A 22,547-nucleotide genomic window follows, 5' to 3' on the forward strand; every position below is an offset into this window, starting at 1 on the left:
AGCTTGAACTTAATGAGCTGAAATAATAAGGGATGTTTTTCTGAGTTACACAGAAAAAAAAATGATACTACAAAAAGCCCTGTATGAAGGAATATTCTGCTACCACCAGGAAAAAAAAAAAAAAGCAGCTTTTATTTAAACATGCCAAATCATGGAAGGAGCATACTTTCTTCTAGATATTCTGGAAATAAAGTACCCATATGTGAGAGGAATGGTGCTGCCACTAAATTGAACCTAAAAGACAGAATTCAAGGAGAAGAAAAACATGGTTCATATTCAGTATGCAGGAATATATATTGAGGTGACAATACCCATCTGTGCTAAGAGAGATGTTTCACATATTTATTAAAAGTCAGTGAACAGAAAGGTTGAGAGAGGAGCAGGAGGTGATCTGACAGAGGTATATAAAGATAACAGCTCCTGAAAAGGTAAAGTGGATGTCTTTATTCTTCCTCATAATAAAAGAGTAGCCACCACCTATAAAAATGAAAAGCCAAACAAGCTCCAATAAAAGAAAATACTTCAGTATTATTCAAGTAAATAGCTCAGTGAGATTCAATATAGCTATTAAGATCCTGGATTAACAGCAATACTGCCCTAAGTTAGGACAAATCCCCTGATATTTCAAAATACAAGGCACCCACAAACTGCTTTCAGTCACAGAGAAACCTCCCCCAAACACCTCGTTTAAGACTGTCCTTTATAAGATTTCTCCCGTGGCATCAGCTCTAGCTATTTCTGTAGCTACTCGAGCAAGAGTAAGCTTGTTCTGCAGAAACTAGTGTAACAAGAGAAATGCTTCTTTCCAATGGGCACAATAAGTAGAGGAAGACTTTCACAAAAGAACAACTTATTTGTTCATTTAATAAACCCTCTTTCTCTCTTTCTCTTCTTGACACAATTAAAAAAAATAGTAATAATGAAAATATTTTCTCGTGTTATATATCCAATAAGCCTTGGAAATGGACACAGAATGCCCTTAACTATCAGGCTGCAGGAGGTAACCGGGGATTTCATTGCCAAGGACCAAGGACACTGGTTGTAAAAGGCAAAGCTCTGTATCTTGGCTATTGTACTTTTGTGCTAAGGAGATATGCAGGTTTTAAAGTGGAGCTCCATTTGACCTAGTTCCATCTCTCCTACATGAAACTGGCAGTATCGTGGTAGCAGCTGCTCTAAAGGAAAAAAGATACCTGTCATGGATGTTAATCTTAAGTATCTAAAGACTCGAAATGAAAAGCTATGATAATAAAAGCTAAACAAAACATAGGTAACAAACATGTAAACTTTTTTAGGAAGGTATTTCTTTTCCAAGTAACATTTTCTTAAACAACTATGAATTACCATCCTTTCTAACACATAAAAGACATTAAGATTTAACAGAACAATATCTATTTTCTTAAAAAGAATTTTAAGCCACAATCTGTGTTTAAAACACATGTTCTGACATGTTAACTTTCTTAAAATAGCCCAAATTAAAATATTTCGGAAAAAAGGCTTCAAGTTCATATATAGTGGGTTTTGTTTTTTTTTTTTGAGAGAAAAAGTATCCACAATATAGATTAAAAACATAGCTGATGGCTGTCTCGCTAGACCTGAGCTGTAGAGAGCACCTTCTGCTCTGGACAGCGTTGAGAATTTGTCAAGAAAAGGCTAAGATCTCTGAGCACTCAAGCTGCCAAGTGCTCTCAAATTAAATCAGTTTGAAGCGGTTTTCATTAAGATGGATTGAGTGTGGCATCGTGAGAAACACTCTATCAAATGTAGTGTTTTACTTAGTGATTAAGTATATACCAGTTGATGAAGCTACCCAAATCCTTCGTAATCCCACCACTCCAATAAACATTTAATGAGTATATAAGTTCAAAAAGCCTAGCAGAGGATTTAAACCTTCAATCTTGTTTTTATTTACTCTTGGAACTCAATTTCTCACTTCAAGTGAAGAATGCTGGTGCCTGAAGCTCATCTGTTGCCCTGGTAAAATTAAGTGCCCTCCATAGTATAAATTAGCAGACAAGACACACAGGTTGCTATTTCTCCTAAGCTTTTTTTCTTATACTGATATGCATATTGAATTATTTTATGAAATGCAATTATAAAAATATAAAATAATATATCCCTTTCCTCAGTTATGAATTCCAGGAAGCAGTACTGAAAAATTTGTTTGTAACAGGAAAAAGGCAGTAAAAATAAATGGTATTTACACATTCTCATACCTTTGTTTAAAGTCAGAATGTTACAATAAAAATAATGTCATTCCAAAGAGTAGTTGGGGGGAAGAGCTTTCAAAAATTAAGGCAATATTTGGAAAAAAAAAAAAGAAAAGAAGTCACAAAAATAACACTTTCCGAAATATATAACTTTATCCTGAGGAGGATCTGGTCTGAATACACTGCAAAATACTAGAAACGTAAGGTGGCATGAATTTCAGATGTGCTACGTAAGTAGTATAAGAAGTGTTTTGAGTATTAAAGAACTAAGTAACTGCACTGCATTCATATCAGATTTATAGGTATAAAAAATATTTATGAAAGCTCCTAATTGGTTCTTGTCCATTGTTATACCGATACACTGTCAACCCTTTCTGACAAAATGACACAAAGTGAACTTCCTAACTCAAGCCCTTTTCTTGTTGAATATGATTTATTTTAATCATGCATTAAGGTCTACTTTAAAGAGCTATTACAAATGAATACTCTGACTCTGAATTATCACGTATCCATTTATGCTCTGAAATCTGCACAAAGATATGGAAATAGTCACTAAACTTCAAATGTGCACACAACATGTTAAGTATGTGTTAACGTAAGCTCTACAGTGTAGGTTCATAACACTGCACTTACAGAACAGCCCCTAACATAACATGGCTGTTCCTTCCAATATGAATAACTGCATGAAGCCAAAACATTCTTCATTTTAAAGTTAAATATCTATCAAGGCAACAAAAAGCAAATTTAAACAGCATGATTTTCTTGTTTGTGTCTCAGCTTTATCTATGCTTAATTATGCAAGGGGTTTGGGTTTCTCCTTAGTGAATTCAAGTCACCAAAACTTAAATAAACTATCCCCATTCTAATTTTATTAAAATACTGATTTAAAAACTGTGCATGGAATAACAGAAACTTGAGATGTCTGGTGGGATGTCCAGAAAAACTAAATAACCAAATCTTAGTACTGGAATTTACTTGGCAGATAAAGGCTGTACAAATTAAAAAAAAAAAAGCGCACTGTATTTCAGAGACCTTTCAATTTAAATTTACAATTTCATTAGCGATCCTTCAAAGGAGTTGCCAACATGCAACATTGAACTTCTCAACCATAAGACTCGGAGCCAGTGTTATCTGCTGCTAGGACACTGTTCTTTCAGGAAGAAAAGGGAGGCGGGGGGCAAAAAAGAAAAAGAGTAGCTCTGAAGGACTCCAATAAAAATACAGCCTGAAAGATTAGAAAGCATGGGGTTTTCACTGTAATTTCAACAACGACCAAGGTATTTTAGTCCGTCAACTAAATGAGTACAACTCTTCACAAACAATGAAACGAAGATGACTCCAAAACGTAGTTTACCTTTTCTAAAATAAAGATGAAACATTTACAATGGCTTCCATTTCCCCGCCCCCATATTAAATAAAGTAACTTTAATGCAAACTTACATCTCTAGCTTTCCCATAGAAGGCTTCTTGAAAAGCAGCCTCTAATGATCCAATAAAATAAACAGGATGGCAGTCACCATATCTATTTGAGATAAAATTTCCAATTAATAAAAAAATTACAAAAATAAGTAATTTCAATATTCTACCTTTTCATATATTATGTAAATGTAAGGCATTGGCTAAATTTTTGGAAAGATGAAGTACTACATCCCATCTGTCCCCCAACATTCAAAAGCTCAAAGTAACTGCTACCTTACAAATTTGTGGTAAAACTTTCTGCTTACATACATAGACAACTTAAGTTCTATATAATTTTTCAATCATAACTTATTTCCTCTCTCTATTATATTCTTAAAGGTTAATTGAAGGCTATTCTCGCATTACACATTAAGGCATCTCATATATATAAATGAGCATTTCAACACAGAGCAGGGAAAACAGAAGTCATAAACTTTACATTACTTTGCAGTATGGTAGTTCGCAGCTTCTACCTATTTGATGAAATGCGGCAACTGTTTAACAACGTATGATTTGGTGGTATAAAGTTAGAAAAAGCAGTATTGCTATATTTTTTAAAAGTAGGTATTTATCCAAACCCTTTATTATTGTGAAAACTCTTACTGCAACTCTGAATCTATTTTTCAATATTAATCAGCTTCAGCTTTTATGTTCCTGTACATCAAATTAAAATTGCTATACATAATCAGAGTCTTTATCATCCTTCTGGACCCTTACATAATTAAGTAATGATATTAATTAGTGGCAAATTAAATAAGGCAAGAATCTGTCACTCTAATTTGGACTGAGAAATAATTTTATTTCAGAAGCAGTTCTAACAAAGTTAAGCTTAAAATAAATTAGATGATGCCTAAACATGCTATGATCCCACAACAAAATATGTACATTTGGTTTATTTTTATTTTCATTATTTACTAATTTTTATTTAGCTTGTAACAAGAATTGCACAGTTAATAGGCTAAGCTTACCTTGAAGAAAACTCAGCTGTAAATTGTAATAAGGCATCTCCTTCATTTTCAGCATTTTCTGGCACTTAAAAAAAAATGAAAAATATAAATTAAAAGCAACCGTACGGAAACAGATTTTAATATGTGAACTCACTTTGCTTCATGGATTTTTTATGTTGACAGCTTACTGAAGTGGTTACCAAGAGACCATACAAATTTCATGAAAGACTATCAACTATGAACCTTTGGAAAGACATGAAATTTCCAGACGCTCTCATGAATATATTCAGGATTTCCAAACAGTAAAATCCTCAGGTCCAGTGTAATGCGATATATCACTTGTTCAGTTAACACTCTGGACTTACTTTAACACATTAAAATGAAAGGACTGGCTTGGAAGGCTTGACCCACTATATTGCTCGTTACTTTTCTTTTTCTTTTTTTAAACTTCCTATACATACTATTAAAAAGTCTTCCCTATTATTACATATATTTGCTGTCAAAAAACTTGTAAGGTAATAACACTAATGCAAGCCTAAAGTAAATACAGAGTATATAGAATTGCATATAGGAGGTAGCTGACTGCCCTTGCTCAATCCTTTTCATAATTCAAGCGCAAATAATCACTGAGAAACTTGTTTAATGTAAATGACTAAAAAATATTAATCACCACAAGATGCTGAAGCTAAAAATCTGTAGAATTTTCAAAACAGGGAAGGGGAAATCTAGTTATCGACAGGAACATTTGGTTAGAGATCATAATTTCTCTCAGTTTAATTATTATTCTTCAACTATAAGCTAAAAACACAAGGTTAAAAAACGTTCCCCATGGGAAGACGCTTTCATAGTTGCCAATTGTGTTTGCAGTATTTTCATTTGATACATCAGACACGACACTCAAACAATTATAACATTCCTATCAAAAGATACTCCTGCTTCTTTTTACGCAGAGCCATCATACCTCTCTGCCCTCACTACTGCTGTACAATCACCACTTCATTGTAAATTAACTGTCAACTCTTACTCATTGGCGATTTCCTCAAGGCAGATGATGCTACTCCAAACATTTCTCCATCATCAACTCCAAACTCTGTAGCATCTTCAAAGTCATCTCCATCACTGTCGCTAACCATATGAACATCAGTGCATTGCTATTTAAAAACAAAAACCAAAACCGACCATAAGCCTCTATTACAGACGTCGTGTGAAATACCAAATACATACATAGTGAAAAATACACATTTCTGTAAAAACGCTCTATATACTGCATTTTATTTTACTATTTCTTACAGCATTATCAGACTGCTTCTTATAAATAGGACCTATTTTTTAACAGAAGTCTGGTTGGCAGAGCAATATTATGTGACAAAATGCATTATTAAACAACTAAGGAACTGGCTCTGTATGCACGTAGTTGAGCAAATTTTATGCGAAGTTAATGCTATTTTCCATCTAACGGTACTACAGCTGGTTTAACTGCCTAAGAAAGAGCGAGAAAAGTCACACAACCTATCAATAATTTTAGACTTTCAGATACAACCTACTTTAGCAATACTTGCATGGTGGGGCACAGTCCTTGGAAAGGTACCTATCTGTCTTTTGCAATGTCTGACCTACAAATTTAGCCCCCGTAGTCCTAACTTGGCACACCAGACTACTGCATGTTGAATGACAGGCTGATTTATTTAGCATACCAATATAAAGGACAAAACCCAACATTTCTGTGCAAGTAGTAAAGGTGCCATCTGTGCCTTCAACTCCCACCAGCAGATCTTTTGGATTTCACATCCTCTGAAACATAAAGCAGCTCAGAAAAAAATTGGTTTTAACTATTCAGTGTTAACTTCCCTCTAAATTGAATGCTTTTCATGAATGACTATTCAAGCTCCACTTGATCTAGAAGTTATGGTGATAGCGCACTAGAGAAAATCTACGTGAATCCCTGAAGGTGCAAAGCAGCGTATTATGTGAGATTCCAGCTCTAGCGTGCAAGTGACCACGAGAGGAGTGAAGAGCTCCAAATATGCTGCATGTCTCCCTGCAACAGCTACAAATAAAGAACTTCACATGAAGAACATTTACGGAATGAACTAGTCAACAAGAAAGTTCTACAAAGGTGAACATACTCAGTCAGATCATTTTGAAAGAATGAAGTAAAGAAGGAAGGATACGTAGTTATATTGGTAGATCCCAGAAGGAAACAATAATCATCTGTTTAACCTGCTAAGTGGTTCAGGCATAGCTAGAACGGCATTGTCTGACCACCCTCTCACTTTCAGAAACTGCGCAACAGCATACACCCAGGTTTGCATCCTGACCATACCTCACAGCTATGTCTTGCCAACTCAAATGAGCTGAACAGATTGCAACACATCCTTTTTGCACAACAAGATAAACCTTATGTGCTACAGTTCTCTAAATAAAATGTTAAGAAAAGTGTGTGGAAAATGGGAAACTGCTTACATTAAATTGATTTTGAGGAAGGGTAAATGCATTTGAAATTTTAACCCAAACCGTTGATAGAAACAACAAAACATGAGTTTATACAGTCTGCAAGCATCTTCTTCTGCTAACACTAAAAATGTATGTTTCAGACTTCTGTTTAATTTGGAGTATTTTTCAGTGCTCAGTAACTTGTGGCTTGCTTACTTTGTCTTTCCTCTTTCTCTTCAATGACCATTTACCCGGTTCCTTACTTTGTCACAACTGCGCATTACAGGAATTGTAAACTGATTCTTTTAAGATGCAATTCTACCGATGTATTTGGCAACAGAAGGGACAGTGACTATGGCAAAACGAGCTTTCCCTGCTTCTTCCTAGAGTATACTGGTAAAATAAAGATGATGTTCTTACCTCCTCTGATTGTTCCCTCGTTTGTACGGGTGAAGACCTTCTTCCAACTGTAAGTCGATGGCAAGGAAAAGTCAGTCCCGAAACAGCTAGAGTCATCTACGAACAAAGCAATGATCATTTATTAAAGCCACAGTCTCAATCAAGCATTATTTTTTTTTTAAGGGTGCTTTGAGATTCAGGCTGATGACTGCACTGCAGAAGACCAAATTAATTATACAAACATAAAGAAAGAAGCCTGGAAAACTAAAACGATTGCTTATGTAAAAGTATTCAAAGAAACAAAAACTGAGTTGTACAGGTATGTATACCCACAGCATCAAAACAAACTAAATGGAATTGGAAACTCAAAACTGTCTTGAATTGTTATTTTCTCGTGAATCAGTACTGAATTTTAAACCATTATTTGTACGTGATAACTTTTATAGTGGTATGCCTTTATGAAGGAAATGTAATTTTTTCCTTCCGAATCAATAAGCAAATGTTTAAGTGAAGATGATAGGTACTGATACAACTAACTAAAAACAGTTAAGTCATCTTGAAAAAAAAACCCACCAAACATTAGCTATCTTGAAAGAACAGTTTATCACCAAGCGTTATAAACTGTTATAAACACAATCACAGTGGCTACTTAAAAATACATTTAATCTCCATGTTAGTTGTCATTAACAGCAAAGGCACATGCCACGTTTCTTATAGGGACAAGGACACACACAAACCCCGCAATGCTGGCAAAACTGCAGTCAGCTTCGACAGGATAGATATTCATCTACCAGTGTCAACAGAAACAGCACTTGTGGCTACTGCTGTATGACTAAATCTCAACTTTTCAAAATTAATGAGACAGCAAATGGTAAAAAAGCTAGCATCCTTTGAAAGAAAAAATTATTAGATGCCTGCAAACACACAACAATAACATTTGAAGATCTGATCCTGCATTGCATTTAAAAGTGTACTGATCAATAGGACTAAAAATGTGAATTGTCCACTCTTCTATGATCAGAAAGAACCATCTGTGCTATCCTTGCCATTTCAAGCACCCTTCACACATTTCTTTATACGGCGTAAGTGTACACCTGGCCTTCTGCCCTCTTCTGGGAAGTGCATCAGTCCTGGTCAAGTGAGGTTGGTGACCACAAGCCAAATCTTCAGAAGCACCCAAGCCCTACCAGGATGACACATGGGGTAAATTTACGATGCAAACAGGTCTTAAATGAAGACAGCTAATTCACTTTGGCAACAAATCCAATTCTTGCAGAACCTGGACCTGGCAAAATATTTGATGGTGTACAATTCCTAGTGACGTGGAGAAAGATAGTTCTGTATGTTCAAAATATTGTTTCTAATGGTTCCTTCAGAAGAAACACTGAGGGCAGAAAAAGATTTTCTAGATTCCATAAAAATGATGACTACTATTTTTGCAAGGCACAGAATGAGAGACATTATATATTTCAGAAATATAGCATCCTCCTAATTAGGCTATAAAAACATTAAGGTAAAACAAATTTCAATCATCCTTAACAAAACCCGAAGAATAAATCATAAGCTTTAAATTTCATTTACTACCATGAGCACTGAAAATACCCCATTTATTTTTATACATAATTCAGAATGACTTTATCACTTGTCTGCTAGAACTCACAAAGATTTAATTTGCTGCAGGTTGAAGCAGGCTGATTAAGCAGGCTGGTTACCAAATGAATGTTAACCTGTCTGAACTAGCCTACTGTCACATTCTCATAGCAAGGTTAAACAGAAGTTTAGCTGCATAAAAAGCCTAGCTATCGTCTTAAAGGAAGTGAGCAATAATACTCTGGAGCAAATGAAATATTAAAGACGACATACAGGTCAAGACCAATTACCTACAAAACTCCTGTGACAAGAGCGTAAGAACTGTATTCTCTGTAATAATCCACCAGTTTAATTAGTATTTTTATAAGCTTTTAATAACAAACAAACCTCAACTGTTATAAAACCTGAAACTTTGCCCTGTAGTTACCACACTATATAAAATCCTGGTAAAACACACACACAGGCACATTAACCACACACAGATTGAAGTTCCCCGTCTAACAGCATCAAATACCCTGACAGATGCCTGGAAAGGCTCCCGATATCTTTTACATACACATTAAAGACAGAGTGGTAAGATCAAGCAAGCAGTTATTGTGCTGCTTCATCAGTTGGCCCAATAGCAGGGTGTTGCAATTCCAATTTGCAACCCTATATTATAGTGTCAAAGCGTCTCTCAAAAATGAGCTAGCAGCAGAAGGGGTTCGACATCAGAGCACATTTCATCCTACTCCCCAGACAGTTGCTGGAATGTTGTTTTTTGCTGAACATTTGTGTGAGAAATCACCCTCCCCTTTGGCTTTTTTGAGAATTTTTTTTGCAAAGTAAAGGCTAGGACAAGTAGAAGCTCCGCCTTTCATTTCAAAACAATCTAGCAGCACGAGCATTTCTCTAGAATTAAGTTATCTTCACTCTAAGATCAAGAAGAGAGTCCTGTTTCAAGACAGACTCTTGCACCAGAAAGTTTAATCTTTATGTTGGAAATTATAAAAACCTCAACGCTGAGCAAAAGATTACTTCCCAGGCAGCTCAGCCTGGTGCCATGGATAGCAAACCTCAACTTTTACAAATATTTTGAACACAAGCCAATTTACTGAAGTGTTTCAGTGGCAAGAACTATTTAGATGCCAGGCTGCTCGCAGAGAGTTTTCCCTAAATACTGCATCTGCCTACTCCCAAACAGGGTTGCTGTACATCAGATACACAAATTGCTGTGTCGCAGCCACCTTCCCATGGCAATGGATATCACCTTTTTATCAGCTCCAAAACTGAAAATGCTGGTTTGTAGCCTGAGCACCTGATTACCCATACTCACAATTCATGAACCCTTCTGATTGGGCAAACACTCAAAAGGCACTAGCTTTTCAGAATTATTTCTTTTTCTGCACGAAAGTCACCTTTATTTGAGTACAATAGCTTGAATTGGATGGCTTTCATGTGCACAAGAAGAGATATTGAAAGACGGGTATGTAGGACTCTTGGCACCAATAATGAGCTAGACATTATCAAATAAATAATACACTAAAGCAAAACTAAATAAGGTTATTCCATTTTTTCTAGGCAGTATACCCACACACATGCAAGTCACTACTCAGAAGGTCTCACAGCTGAAAGGTGCACGAGGTGGAAAGTGAAACAGAATCAGAAATAGGCAAAAGGACTTGCAAAAAGCCACTCAAGATAATTACTGCAAAGGCAGATCTCTTGTCCATCACCACGTATAGACTGGTCACGCTTGTTGGAAGTTTAAAAAAGTCTTCCATTTGGCTTCATATAGTTTTTTAAGGAGAAGGACAATAAAATTGACGCCTCAAAACATTCCAGGGAGAGTAGCAGTAGGAGAACCCTTTTAGGAGAGAGCACAGATATTAAAACAAATTGCTACCAGCCTGCAAACAAGTAATGGTACGACCTGGACTAAAAGTACACAAAGGATGCTTGAAATAATATTTTAACTACTAAAAGAAAGAGTGCTACCAAACTTTACAATTTAGAGAGAAAAGAAATGAGCCTAATGGACAGTTGTGCTTTCTAACGCTAAGGCACAGAATTTATTTGTAAACGTTCAGTGCAAGATGATTTGTATTTCAATTGCCAGCATTAATAATTGGGGGATAAAGTTAAGCAACATCTTTTCTGTTCCGAATGTGCAGGATTCTTTGCCAAGAACTTTCCAGATCAACCTAGAAATGTTTGCCAAATCCAGAGTGAGACCAGGTGCTTTAAACAATGGATTAGTCTTGCTGTTAGAAAGTATTGGTTGTATGTAGAAGCTTTTAGAAATATGCTTTAGAACAATCTATAAGGGCTGGTTTTTTCAAGTATTTCATGATACAAATATGTCTGCAGCAAGGAAAGAAATCTCTAATAGCATGCAATTCCAGAGTGCTGCCATTGCATATAGGAAAAATTATGAGTCCATAATCTTACAAGCTTGCAATCTTCTAGAAAGACTTTGCTGGCGAGACTTAATTCCCACTCTTGCAGACTTCTGAAGTTACAAAGAAAGGAGTAAACTCAGTCTCTTGGACAAGTCCAGAGATATTTAATGAAGACACCGAAGATCTGAGAAAGATAAACAGTAGTATGAACATAAAGCAACGACACCAGCAGAGAACTGTGGGTGCAGAACTCTCTCTGCTGAGAAACGCAGATACAAAATTTATAAACTTCATGTAGTGCATCAGGGAAGTAGTAATTGGATATGACAAATTGGTCTTCCTCATATTCAGACACACGCTGATGGAGATAAACAGCACTTCAAAAGAGCTTCTAATGGCAACCATATCTCATGAGGAAAGTATGAAGGCAACCTCTAAGAGCTTTCTATTAGAAACCTTACAGAACATAGCTGGACATCCAAAATGGCCAGTTTAAAGCAATAACCTGTAAAGAACCGGAGCTTCTTCCTCACCCTCAACTATCACAGTCATTTTGGAAATACTCACTCTTTGCTCCATGTCTCCCCGGCAATCCAGTGATCTGAATAAAACACTGAGAACAACTCTTTTTGTCACTAAACTGCCTGTATTTGCATCAAAACAAACCTTAGAAAATAAATTATGGTAGGAAGACAGGCAGGCTCTTCAAGCACAGCATTTACAGACTGAACCATTAGGCCTCTTATTACCCTCTCAGTGCTTATTGTTGCAAACTATGGCCTTTCCTGAGGGCTAAGATGGAGAAGGACCTGCCAAATTGCTGCCAAAAGACTCCACGGTCTTTTATCAGAGCAGCTTCTGTATCAGCTAGCTCTGGAGCAAATCAAACTCCCAACAGTAGGAAAACTTGCCCAGGAACTCCGGAGTTTCACAGGTGCAGTAGGCAAAGACAAGCCTGCAAAACATGTCACCTTGCAGAAGATGAGAGCCGCAGATACAGAATGGACCTGCTCTGGCATGGACTTGAGTGGTTGTGCTGTTCATAGGACACTTGTCATCAAGGGATCCCTTTTCTCTAAAAGGATGTAGCTCTTTTAACAAGAGCCATTGAAAACAAATGAGCATAAGTGATAATGTTTAAGGCAAGTAGGAACATTGATTTATTTTGGGCTCTTTGTTAAGTATTTGCTACAGAAGTAGTGAGAGCTTTGAGTTTTTGGGGCATGTGAGTTCTGCTTGTTTGGTTTCCTTTAATATACATTAATGCATCTACCTAAACATACAGGTACTTACCACTGTTCCTGTTAACCAGGGTAAGTTATTAAATGTTGCCCTTCAGCTGCATCACCTGGTAGCCATCAATTTTAAAAAACAGCTTTTGACTGTTTAAAAGACCACTTAAAATGAGAAACAATTTCAGTCACTGCAACAGGGTGACTGTCTTTATTGTTTGAGCTACTCAAATGAAGAATCCTTTCCAATCACTGGAGTGGTATTTTTCCATGACAAAATATTTTCTTTTCTAATATCATTATTTGGACATAAACTAGAGATTCTTGATCATTTGCTCTCAGAAATTCAAAAGTCAAACTATAAACCTTACAAAGCAACAGAAAAAAAAAATAAATCACAGAACACTGGATGCATATGCAAAAGAGAGGAGTCTATCAATGCACTGGCACTTGCTCGTGGCACAGCAAGTGAAGCAACAGGCATTATCTGACAATGGCAAACCTGAACCAGAGCAAAAACCTCGCAGTGGACACACCTGCTGGATTTTTAATATAAAGTAAAAAGATCATAAAAAGAAATTAAATTTCTGTATTACTTGACTGCTGTGAATCAGTCGAATTATTCAATTAGCTGTACTTCTAATGCAGAATTATGTTTGGCTGTATATAATCTACTTCAATAGAAAACTAAATGGGGAAAATCTCATTTTACTTTATCTCAGGAGGAAATCACACTATAATCCATGTTTTCTGCCTTTAATACTCAGAGATAAGGTAAGCAAACAAAATTCTGGTGTACAAAAAAGAGCATGTTTTCCGATACTTGACTCTCCTTCATAAATCTCCCATAAAAAGCAGACTAATTCCCAGTCCTACTCGAGGTCAGCTTGTAGTATATTAGGCAAAAGGAAGTAAAGTCTTAATAACTTGCCCTCCAGTTCTAGCATCCTGAAAAATAATTAAGTAAAATTAGAGTTCCAGCTTTCCGGCTGCACTTACTAGCACAGCTGGATGGAAGAAGCCACAGAAAAAAGCCTTCCAAAGATGATACTCCATGAGTAACTGCCAAGAAGGTACAAGCTTTCTAATGCATCCTTCTGACTCTATAACGTGAACAGGTAGAATTAAAACTTGCATATATTCAGATGTGGGAGTGGGCAGGTTTAGCATACAAAGTGCACAATTTAGCCTTTTGGGTTTTATCATGTAAAGTAGTTAAGGAACACTCAGATTACCCAAACCCTAATCTTTCAAGACGGCATCTCTAATCTCTGTTTGCTGTAGCTCTCACAATTAGCCCAAGACAACCAGGTGCTCCACCCAGTGCAGTGCCTTTCCTGTCTGTCTCTCTGTAATGCAGGATCTTTACAGCACCACATCCAATCAATTCCAGAATTATACTTAATGTTCTGGATATCGATATTAATTCTGGTGAAAACCGGCAATGCCTGCTTTCCCTTCATTGAAAGGGTGGGAAAAAAACCAAACCCACAGAGCATCTGTGCTGAAGATAAATCTGCTGTTAGCAGGTAATATGTACGTGCTATATCGTAATACGGAGTTCTGGATGGATAAACAACCTCCACAAGTCAGTAACTGTAGTAGCTCTCTTATCTCAGTATTGGTTTGAGAACATTTTATGCCTTCACTGTCATCATTGTACAACCAGTGCACTGCTTAAGAAGTAAGAGAAGATTATCTCCAAAAGAATACCCCAAAAATATTATTACTCACCCTGTGAAGTCAAATTTCAATAGAGTTTATACAAACATCTTCAAACCCTTTCTTTTGCCCTCGAAACAATAGCAGTATATATTCAGGGTACTACCAAAATTGTTGTAAAGTCATTGTGAGTAAAAAGTTATCTAATTAACAACAGAAGTTCATGCCAAGCTTGAATAGTCTTTGAATTTGAGCTGTTTTAACAAGGGGAATTCTACCATAACTACAAGCTTCTAACCACCCTCAATAATAATTATTATCATTACTACAGTATATACCAACTCTGAAATCTAACAGACATTTGTGGCCACTATTTAGTACTTCGGCCGTAACTAGCTTGTCGATATTAGCTAGCTGCGGTTTCATGTTAGCAACAAACATAGTAACAAACATGGAAATATTATCCCAAAATAATATTTATAAATCAGGAGGTCATCAGCTGAACAAGAGCTCTTTCTAGAGGCTGCATAGCAGGCTAGAGTACACATGTGGAGATTTATAATACAGATATATCACATATCACACAAGAAATTCTTAATCAGAAATGAATGCACTGTTGCGTACAGACTGAAAGCTAATCCTGGTTCAAATACTCCCTGTGATAGCCCTTTCACTGTGCTCAAAGTGCGAGATGCTTAGCTTTTTCATTTACTGGTTTACTCGCTGATACATGGCTAATGTATAAAGAAACAAACATGACCGAGTACATTTCATAACACGCCATGCTCAATTATTCAAAATAACCTAAGACAGAGGTGCCCGTAGCAAAACACTCAGTGACTGGCAGGTGTCTCCACTGTGAAAATTTCACTTCCATATAATTTGATTCTTTTTCTTGTTGAAATAATGACTATGATGCCTTTTTCGCCTCATCAGGCAAGAGAAGGGGTAAGGCCGGAGGGTTGAGGAAGGAGCTTTTGTCAAGCATTTCAGTTTTCATATTAAACTTACTATTCTGTTAATCTGATTTTTTATTATCACATACGCTAATTCCCTGAGCATGATAAATATCAACGACACTACAGATGTCTGTATGTATGCATTTTCTCAAAGCTAGGGGAAAAAAAAAATAATGGTCTTTTATGAAGACAAATACATGAAGTTTGAGAAAGAACATTTCTGTCCTAGTTTTTCTATTATACTCTATATGACTATGGTACTACTGGCTGAGTTTGGATATGAGGCATATTAGGGATCAAACGCTTTCGTAGCCCCAGTGCACCGAGAGTAGTAACGTAACAGACAAGACGAAACAATTCATCAGTTTTCTACATCTTGGCTGAATTGCATGGCTCCTGCAAAGGAGCCTTTCCATGTTTCCAGGTTCAGTCCATTCTCTATCCTTTCAGCCAGGGTAGGTAACATTACGATAAGTGAGAAATTCTCTCGCTTCTTAGTCTAGACAGACTTCAGTTTAGATGTCTGCCAGGCACACTCATCATTGCTAATCCCTTCTTCTTGATGGGCAGATCTCAGAAGAATTCAAACAAGTTAATTTCTCCCAGCCTACCAAGATGTCATCTATCTCTCCTCACTAGACAAATTAAGTTCCCCGTTCAAAAAGATTACCATACTAACTGTGTGGAATGGGAAATCAGAGAGAAATACTTTTTTCAGCAGGGTTAGATGAAGGCACAGACCTATGCCTCAGACCTCAGGTTTTTAAGTCAGAATCTGAGCTGATCTAGAGAACTGCTGACAAGTTCAGTCTAACTTTACCCCTCAAAAGACACAGGACCAAATTATAAAACAAACTATTTGAAACACCTAGAAAATAAGTTATTCTGCTTGTTGCTTACCACCGGAGCAAGACTGGCCAGGCTGCTCCACAGCTGAGGCTGCTGCTCCCAGCTCACCGGCACTTCCATTTTCCATTTTTCTTTTGTAAACTATCGTTTTTGAGATTAAAGAAGTGAGCAGAACAAAAAGCAAGGAATATTTGTGTGGTGACAGGGAGATGGCAATTAACGTGGCATATGGGAAAAATCAAAGTGTAAAAGGGAGGGAGGAGAGGTAGAGCAAGTGAATGATGGCACAGACAGTTTTGCTTCCACACTTGAAATGTAAGAGTGGGAAGTTTTTCATTACACAAACGGAAGAAGAAAATAATGGTTTCTAAATGCATCCAGCACTGCCCTTGAATATAAATACTGAAGCAGGAGAAATAAGTGTGGGAACTCTTTGACGGTTTTTTGTGATTCTCCAAAGAATATCAGGTGGCTCCATGCTCTTTCCTAGCGGGAGACCCAAACACAGAGAAACCAGTCCATGCCAGAAGGAGGTGGTGGGCTCCCAAGCAACTCACGCTATTTCTGAGCACACTCAGAGTCTCATCATTTCAGGAAAAACGATGCTATGACACCAGAGATCCTTCACATTAGGTTGTTCTTGCCATGGCTCCAGTTCTCAGTGTTTAACCAAGCATTATTAACAATGGGTGGGCAGCCTGTTGTGCTCAGGCAAACCCTCACCAAATTCCTTGGGAACCAACAGGCGCTCAACACTTCCAAACCCATCACTTATCGCTGTATAATTATACATTAAATAATCTATCTTGTTTTCAGTGTGTAACCTCACAAAGTCAAAGTGATACATAATTTGAGAATTCACGCGTGTTCGTGTTTAAAAGTAATGTTTAAAACATCAAGGGATTAAAGGTTTTCTGTGAATTAATGTTTATCTTCGCTTCACTCTTTTCTAAAAGCTAGGAAGCATTCTTCCATTAGTTACAGACTGTAAAAATCACTTCTATCCATACTGAAATGCACTGTATACATAAAACAAGCACTGTCACATGAAAAATGAGCAAGCATCCCACAGTAAAATGAAGGCCAATTACAATGAAAAAAAAGGTCTACCAAATGCTTTTTTTTTTTTTTTAAATTTACAAAGGCTTTTTTTGTACTTTGAGATTAATTACAATACTCAGAGACACTTCCTACACAGAACTGAAGGGCTCTCTTCAGTCTGTACTGGTCAAGACAACATTACTATTCAAGTTTACTCCGTAATTTAAAAAATAAATCATCCAACTAAAGCTCATCTATTACCCACGTAAACCCCTATCCCTCCTTGAACAATGACAGAAAGTGGATGTAATTCTACATTAGCCACTTCATCTTTTGACATCAAATAGCATTAGCTGGGAAAAATAGTCAAGTATGCTCTAGGTTTGTTTGTTTTATTAAACTATTATACAAATATTAAAATGAACAGAAGAGTTTTAAAAAATTGACGGCCCTTGAAATTAACTTCCTCTGGAAAATAACTTCATTTTCATTATGCATCTTCAATATTAAAAAAAAAAAAATCTTGACAGGTATTCAACGTTTCATTTTAAACACTAACTGGATGAAAAAAAATCTCTAGGGTGGAGTGTGTTCAGGTTATAAATCAGCAATGCTTATTTTAGCTCCTCACAAAGTGTTGTTGAGATAATTACTGCTGACAGCTTTATTCAAGGTTCATTTCACTTTTTCTACTATTTTTCCCCTGTTAGAAGTTCAGCAGGGCCCATGGGAAGATCCACCCCTCACACCTGTTGGGCTTCTTCATGTTACTGAGGCCAGTTTGGACACGTCACTTCAAATTAGCATTGTGCCAGTGCGCTGTGACAATTACTTATCGCAGGTTTAACTTAAAAAAAAGTTTCTAATCCAGCCACAAGAACAGTGTCAGAGTACGTAATTTAAACCTGTCAACACAGGTTGTAGGAAATTCATTCCAGGGATTTCAGTGATGTTCCCATGGTAGATCTTTGAACTATAATGAAGATTAAAGTCACAAAGGAATGCTATAGAGTTAGAGCACAGAACCTGAAAGTTTAACCATTAATAATTTATTTAAAAATTGATAAATTCTTTGGATTAGCCTTAAGAGACTGCTTTGCTTAATTCTCAAAAATTCTTCTGCAGTTTATCCCCAAAGGCTGCACATTAAATGTGCATGTCTTATTCTTTTGTTGCAGCATAAAGGCACAACCCTGGGAGATCTTTACACAACGAGCTGAAGGCAGCAGCACCGTGAAGATGCTCTGGAATCCCCTTGTGGATAAACAGCAGACGGGGTGGGCGGAGGGAGGCTGGAGAAGAGTCCAGGGCACAGTGAACGGGCCACTTGCGTCTTTCAAGACAGACACCAGATGAGGAACGCTAGGGCCACAGCGACAACCACAATAAAGCAAGCTTCACAAAACACTGATGAGAGGTTCCGAACAAGCTTGAGAAAAAGTTGTGCCCGCTCCTCTGGGAACACCCAGCTCTGGTATGCTGGTTGTACACGCATGCCAATTTTTGCTACGGTTGCCGTTAATCACCAGCCGTACTACTGTGAATCTATCACTCTCATTTGCTAGCTGAATGAAAGAGAAAATGATCCCTGGTTTTGATTACTTCTCATTTGATTAAGCCTAGTTAGGCAAGTTAGGAATTAAAGCAGGACAGATACTGTAGTAATCAATGTTGCTTCAAACTACAAATATATTTAAAGGAAACAAAAGGAAAGTAATATTTCCTTGTAGAACAGAATCTACGAAGAAGGAGGTATGCTTGAGAGACTGAAATAAATACCCATGATCACTTTCAGAGCTCATTCTTCTTCTTGGACAAAAACTGTAAATATTAAAAAGGATGAAAAATCTGCCAAGCCATTTGCAGCTATTTGAAACACAGGGTAACAGAATTAAATAAACGCTGAAAGACCTGGAACACAGTTAAGTATAGACCATGAGGCTAATTGTGGATCTTGAGTTAATTACTTTCCACTGATACGTTTTCTCAATGGTCTTTTACATCAGTTTTTTCTTTCCTCGGTCTGAACCCCAAGGCAATTCAGCGTGCTAGCCTCCAAACTCTGGGTGATTCATTGTGTACTTCTGCCTTAGGATTTTTAGCTCATGCAGAGAAAGCCAGGCTTTCACATCAAGTTGATGTTAATGTGCACTGACAAAGCAACAGTAAAGGAGCTTCGTGTTTGTCACAACGTGCACTCTTTAATTTAGTAATTGCTTTATACTGATATGCAAATAATGACACATTTCCCAAATTTCCAGTTCCTCGGCAATGCTTTCGCTAATTACTCAGTAGTTAAAACTTATGCATGCAAATTGGCTAAGTGAATTTATTAATAAGTACACCTGTGTGAACTGATCTATAAAACATATATACCCGGGAACAGGTCATAACTCACTGTACTTTCCTGAATGTCTCAGAAACCAAAAATAAATATTCCCTCACGAAAACAAGATCTATTACAACTAATAGAATGTTATTCATAGGTAAACTGGGATTCCCAACCTTTCCCAAGCTAGAGAGAGACTGCCTTTGGGTGACAACAAATACTGGGAGTCAAAGCATCCATCCATTTCACATTGCCAAATGAGGGGAGGATCAAGGTAAACAAAAGAAAAGGTCTACAAGAAAAAGGACGAGAATCCCCCTAGTACCTGAAAACATGGGAGAGTGCCAGCATCCACTCATCCATCAGCTCTCTGTGGGCCATCACATGCTCTGCAGCCTGGTTATGGTATTCTGTGATATTGCTTACTCTTACTTTTGATACTCTAACGGCAACTGTGAAAAATTCAGCTGCACTTAACATGGATTCAGACTCACAACAACGGCAAAACCACTAAACCAGAGCTAACCTGCCTTCTTATATTTCCTTTCCTCAGAATTCTTCACAGTGTGAGGGCTGAAAAGTAATTAAGGTACTAACATTATCCTGTTTAATTTGCTGGCTTTGTGTTGAAACACAGTGTCTATTAGGTTTCTGATATCTTCTTTAACTACGTAATTGCTATAGAAGAGAGTATAATAATACCGTTTGTTGTAAATCACAAATCATCTATTTTTTGCTATTTGGAAGAGATACAAAACCATTAAACAGATTTTCAAGGTAAGAAACAATTGTAAGTGAAATAATAAGCAACAGTATAAGCCAACAACTGATTTGATTCATCCAGATCACATATTCAGATGTTCACAGATATTCGCAGATACATCTTGGGAACTGCTTTGCATTCACAAAGAGTACCAGCCAAATAACTTGGCACATTTCTGGTCTATGGTGGGATGCCATTTACTTCACCGCATTGTACGATGCTTTGGATGGCAAACAGAAGAGTGCCTGGGTATGTTTCCAGCACTATATAATTCCTTGGCAGAGTTCAAGCAGTTGTGCTAGCAACACTGCTTCCAACAAATGGTTCAATCACTGATAGGCTTTTTATGCTACCTAGATATCACTTTTCGAGGAACTGGATTTTTGCAACGTTAGCCTTTTGAAAACGTCAGCTTCTGAAAAGGATGATTGTTTCTTATTTTCTATTTCCCTTACTGGGAATACATGAAAAGGCCTTTAACTCTTTACATCAGTAGAATTAAAAGCACTGAGTACATAACCTCTGCAATTAAAGGCAGAGGGTTCAAAACTAGAAATAATAAACTGTAGTAATACTAAACAATATTTTAGTATTCTTAAATGGTAAATTGTTGGGTTGGCGCGGTTGCAGCTAAAAATGCATTAATTTAATTCATTCAGTGTCACTACGTATTGAACGTGCTTGGTTGATGTAGAACAGTTTCAAGTGTGACAAGCAAAAGATAAACACAAATAACTAAAAAATTAAGCATTTATAAAGGGTCTTTCTATTCGGGGACCTCTAAGGACTAGACAAACACGAAACATTCCCAACATTCTAGACTGGATTTTCTTAGCCATCTTACAAAAATAAGGGGGCCAGTTTCTACAGAAAATCCAGCTGAGGCTAGGTAGCGACTTTTCTTTGACTTTTAGGAAAGTTCAGCATTAAATCTCATGCCTCCTCTCAGAAACGAGAAGGCTCGAGTTGCTTAAGTAAAGTGTTTTATTAAATGTCATAAGTAAAGTCTGCAGAGCTACAAATCTGTCTCAGGTCTATGTTTTCACCACTGGGCAGTAACTACGTTTAGAAAAGGAATTCAATCCAGCGATTGCTATTGAAAACAGAGCTCTTCTCTTGTTTGGTAGAGGAAGTTATCTGTCTGAAACAGATTTATCAATTACTATATTCTTGGTTCCACGTTTTATCAACAGTTTAGTGGACTTCAACAAAAAATTCACATCAGAGGACCAGATTAGCTCCTTCCTAAACTATTTTAAAAGTCACCTATGGAATAATTTAACATTATTTAATTACCACCTTTTTTAAAGAAAATGTTTGAGACTATTATATCAGGCCCTGCACACAACTAGAACAACCCCCAAGTGAAATTCTAGCAAGAGCAAACATTCTCACTCACATATAAAACAACACAAGTGATGCTGTAATTTTACATAGCTTTCTTCTGCCATCACACAGCGAGCCCACTTACCATACGCTTACTTAAAGTGAAACTCTGTTTACAAAGTCCCAAACACTTTCAATCTGTCGCACTGGATCTTCATATATCTTCTCGTGAAGCTCTGCTTATATAGTGGAGTTTCATTACAAAAGAAACAAGCACTACTGTGATAATCCTCCAGGAATAATGCAATTACCACTTATCAAACAGGTGTCTGCTGTATTCCAAGGAGATTATCACTTCCTATTCTGCTCTCTGAGAGCAGAGAATAAAAGAGAAGCTGCTACTATTAGATGACTGAGGAGAAAAGGGGTCTTTGATAATAGCTCTTGCTAGCTTCTCTCAGCAGGGCATGAAATAAATGCAGTCATTCTATAACGTCTTGGCACTGAAATGAATACTTTAGTTTCTGCAAGGTGAGTTAGAGCACTTAAATAAAACCACTCCTGTTAAATGAATCTGAAAAAGTATGTCTCTCTCTCTCCTCACTCAGTAACTCCAAGAACCTCAGCACCTACCACCTTTTGCCAAGCCATGTCCTTTGAAACCTTCCTGAAAGAGGAACTCTGCTCAAGCAAAAACGGGCTGCACGGTGGCTCCACCAAACACATCGCCATTCAGAGATGCTTCTGTGACAATACAGTGTCTGGTGAAGGTACAAAGGGATCTCTTAAGATGAAGCTCCAAAAACGTAGAGAATGAAAACTTTTTAACAGGATACAGTTGTAGATCAAACTCTGGCTGAATGTAATTTGATCAGTAAAGTCAACATATTTTTATTTTTAACATATTTTCAAATCAGCTTGTTGAGTGGGAGTTATCTCAGGAGCAGATCTCTAAAAAGAAAGCAAAG

The 22,547-nt window shown here is 37.0% G+C and overlaps 1 protein-coding gene across 2 annotated transcripts in view; it reads right to left on the bottom strand.

Annotated features, from left to right (window-relative positions):
• Positions 1-22,547, bottom strand: part of FAF1 (Fas associated factor 1) — a 175,551-nt gene that overhangs the window by 53,164 nt on the left and 99,840 nt on the right. For both annotated transcript variants that reach the window (XM_074598544.1, XM_074598545.1), the window contains 4 exons: positions 7,469-7,564; positions 5,640-5,766; positions 4,637-4,700; positions 3,651-3,732 (listed from right to left, as the gene is read on the bottom strand). In XM_074598544.1, the coding sequence (XP_074454645.1) occupies positions 3,651-3,732; positions 4,637-4,700; positions 5,640-5,766; positions 7,469-7,564 (369 nt within the window). The remainder of the gene's footprint in view (positions 1-3,650; positions 3,733-4,636; positions 4,701-5,639; positions 5,767-7,468; positions 7,565-22,547) is intronic.

The sequence above is a fragment of the Larus michahellis genome, chromosome 8, assembly GCF_964199755.1.
Source record: "Larus michahellis chromosome 8, bLarMic1.1, whole genome shotgun sequence".
Classification (NCBI taxonomy): Eukaryota; Metazoa; Chordata; class Aves; order Charadriiformes; family Laridae; genus Larus; species Larus michahellis.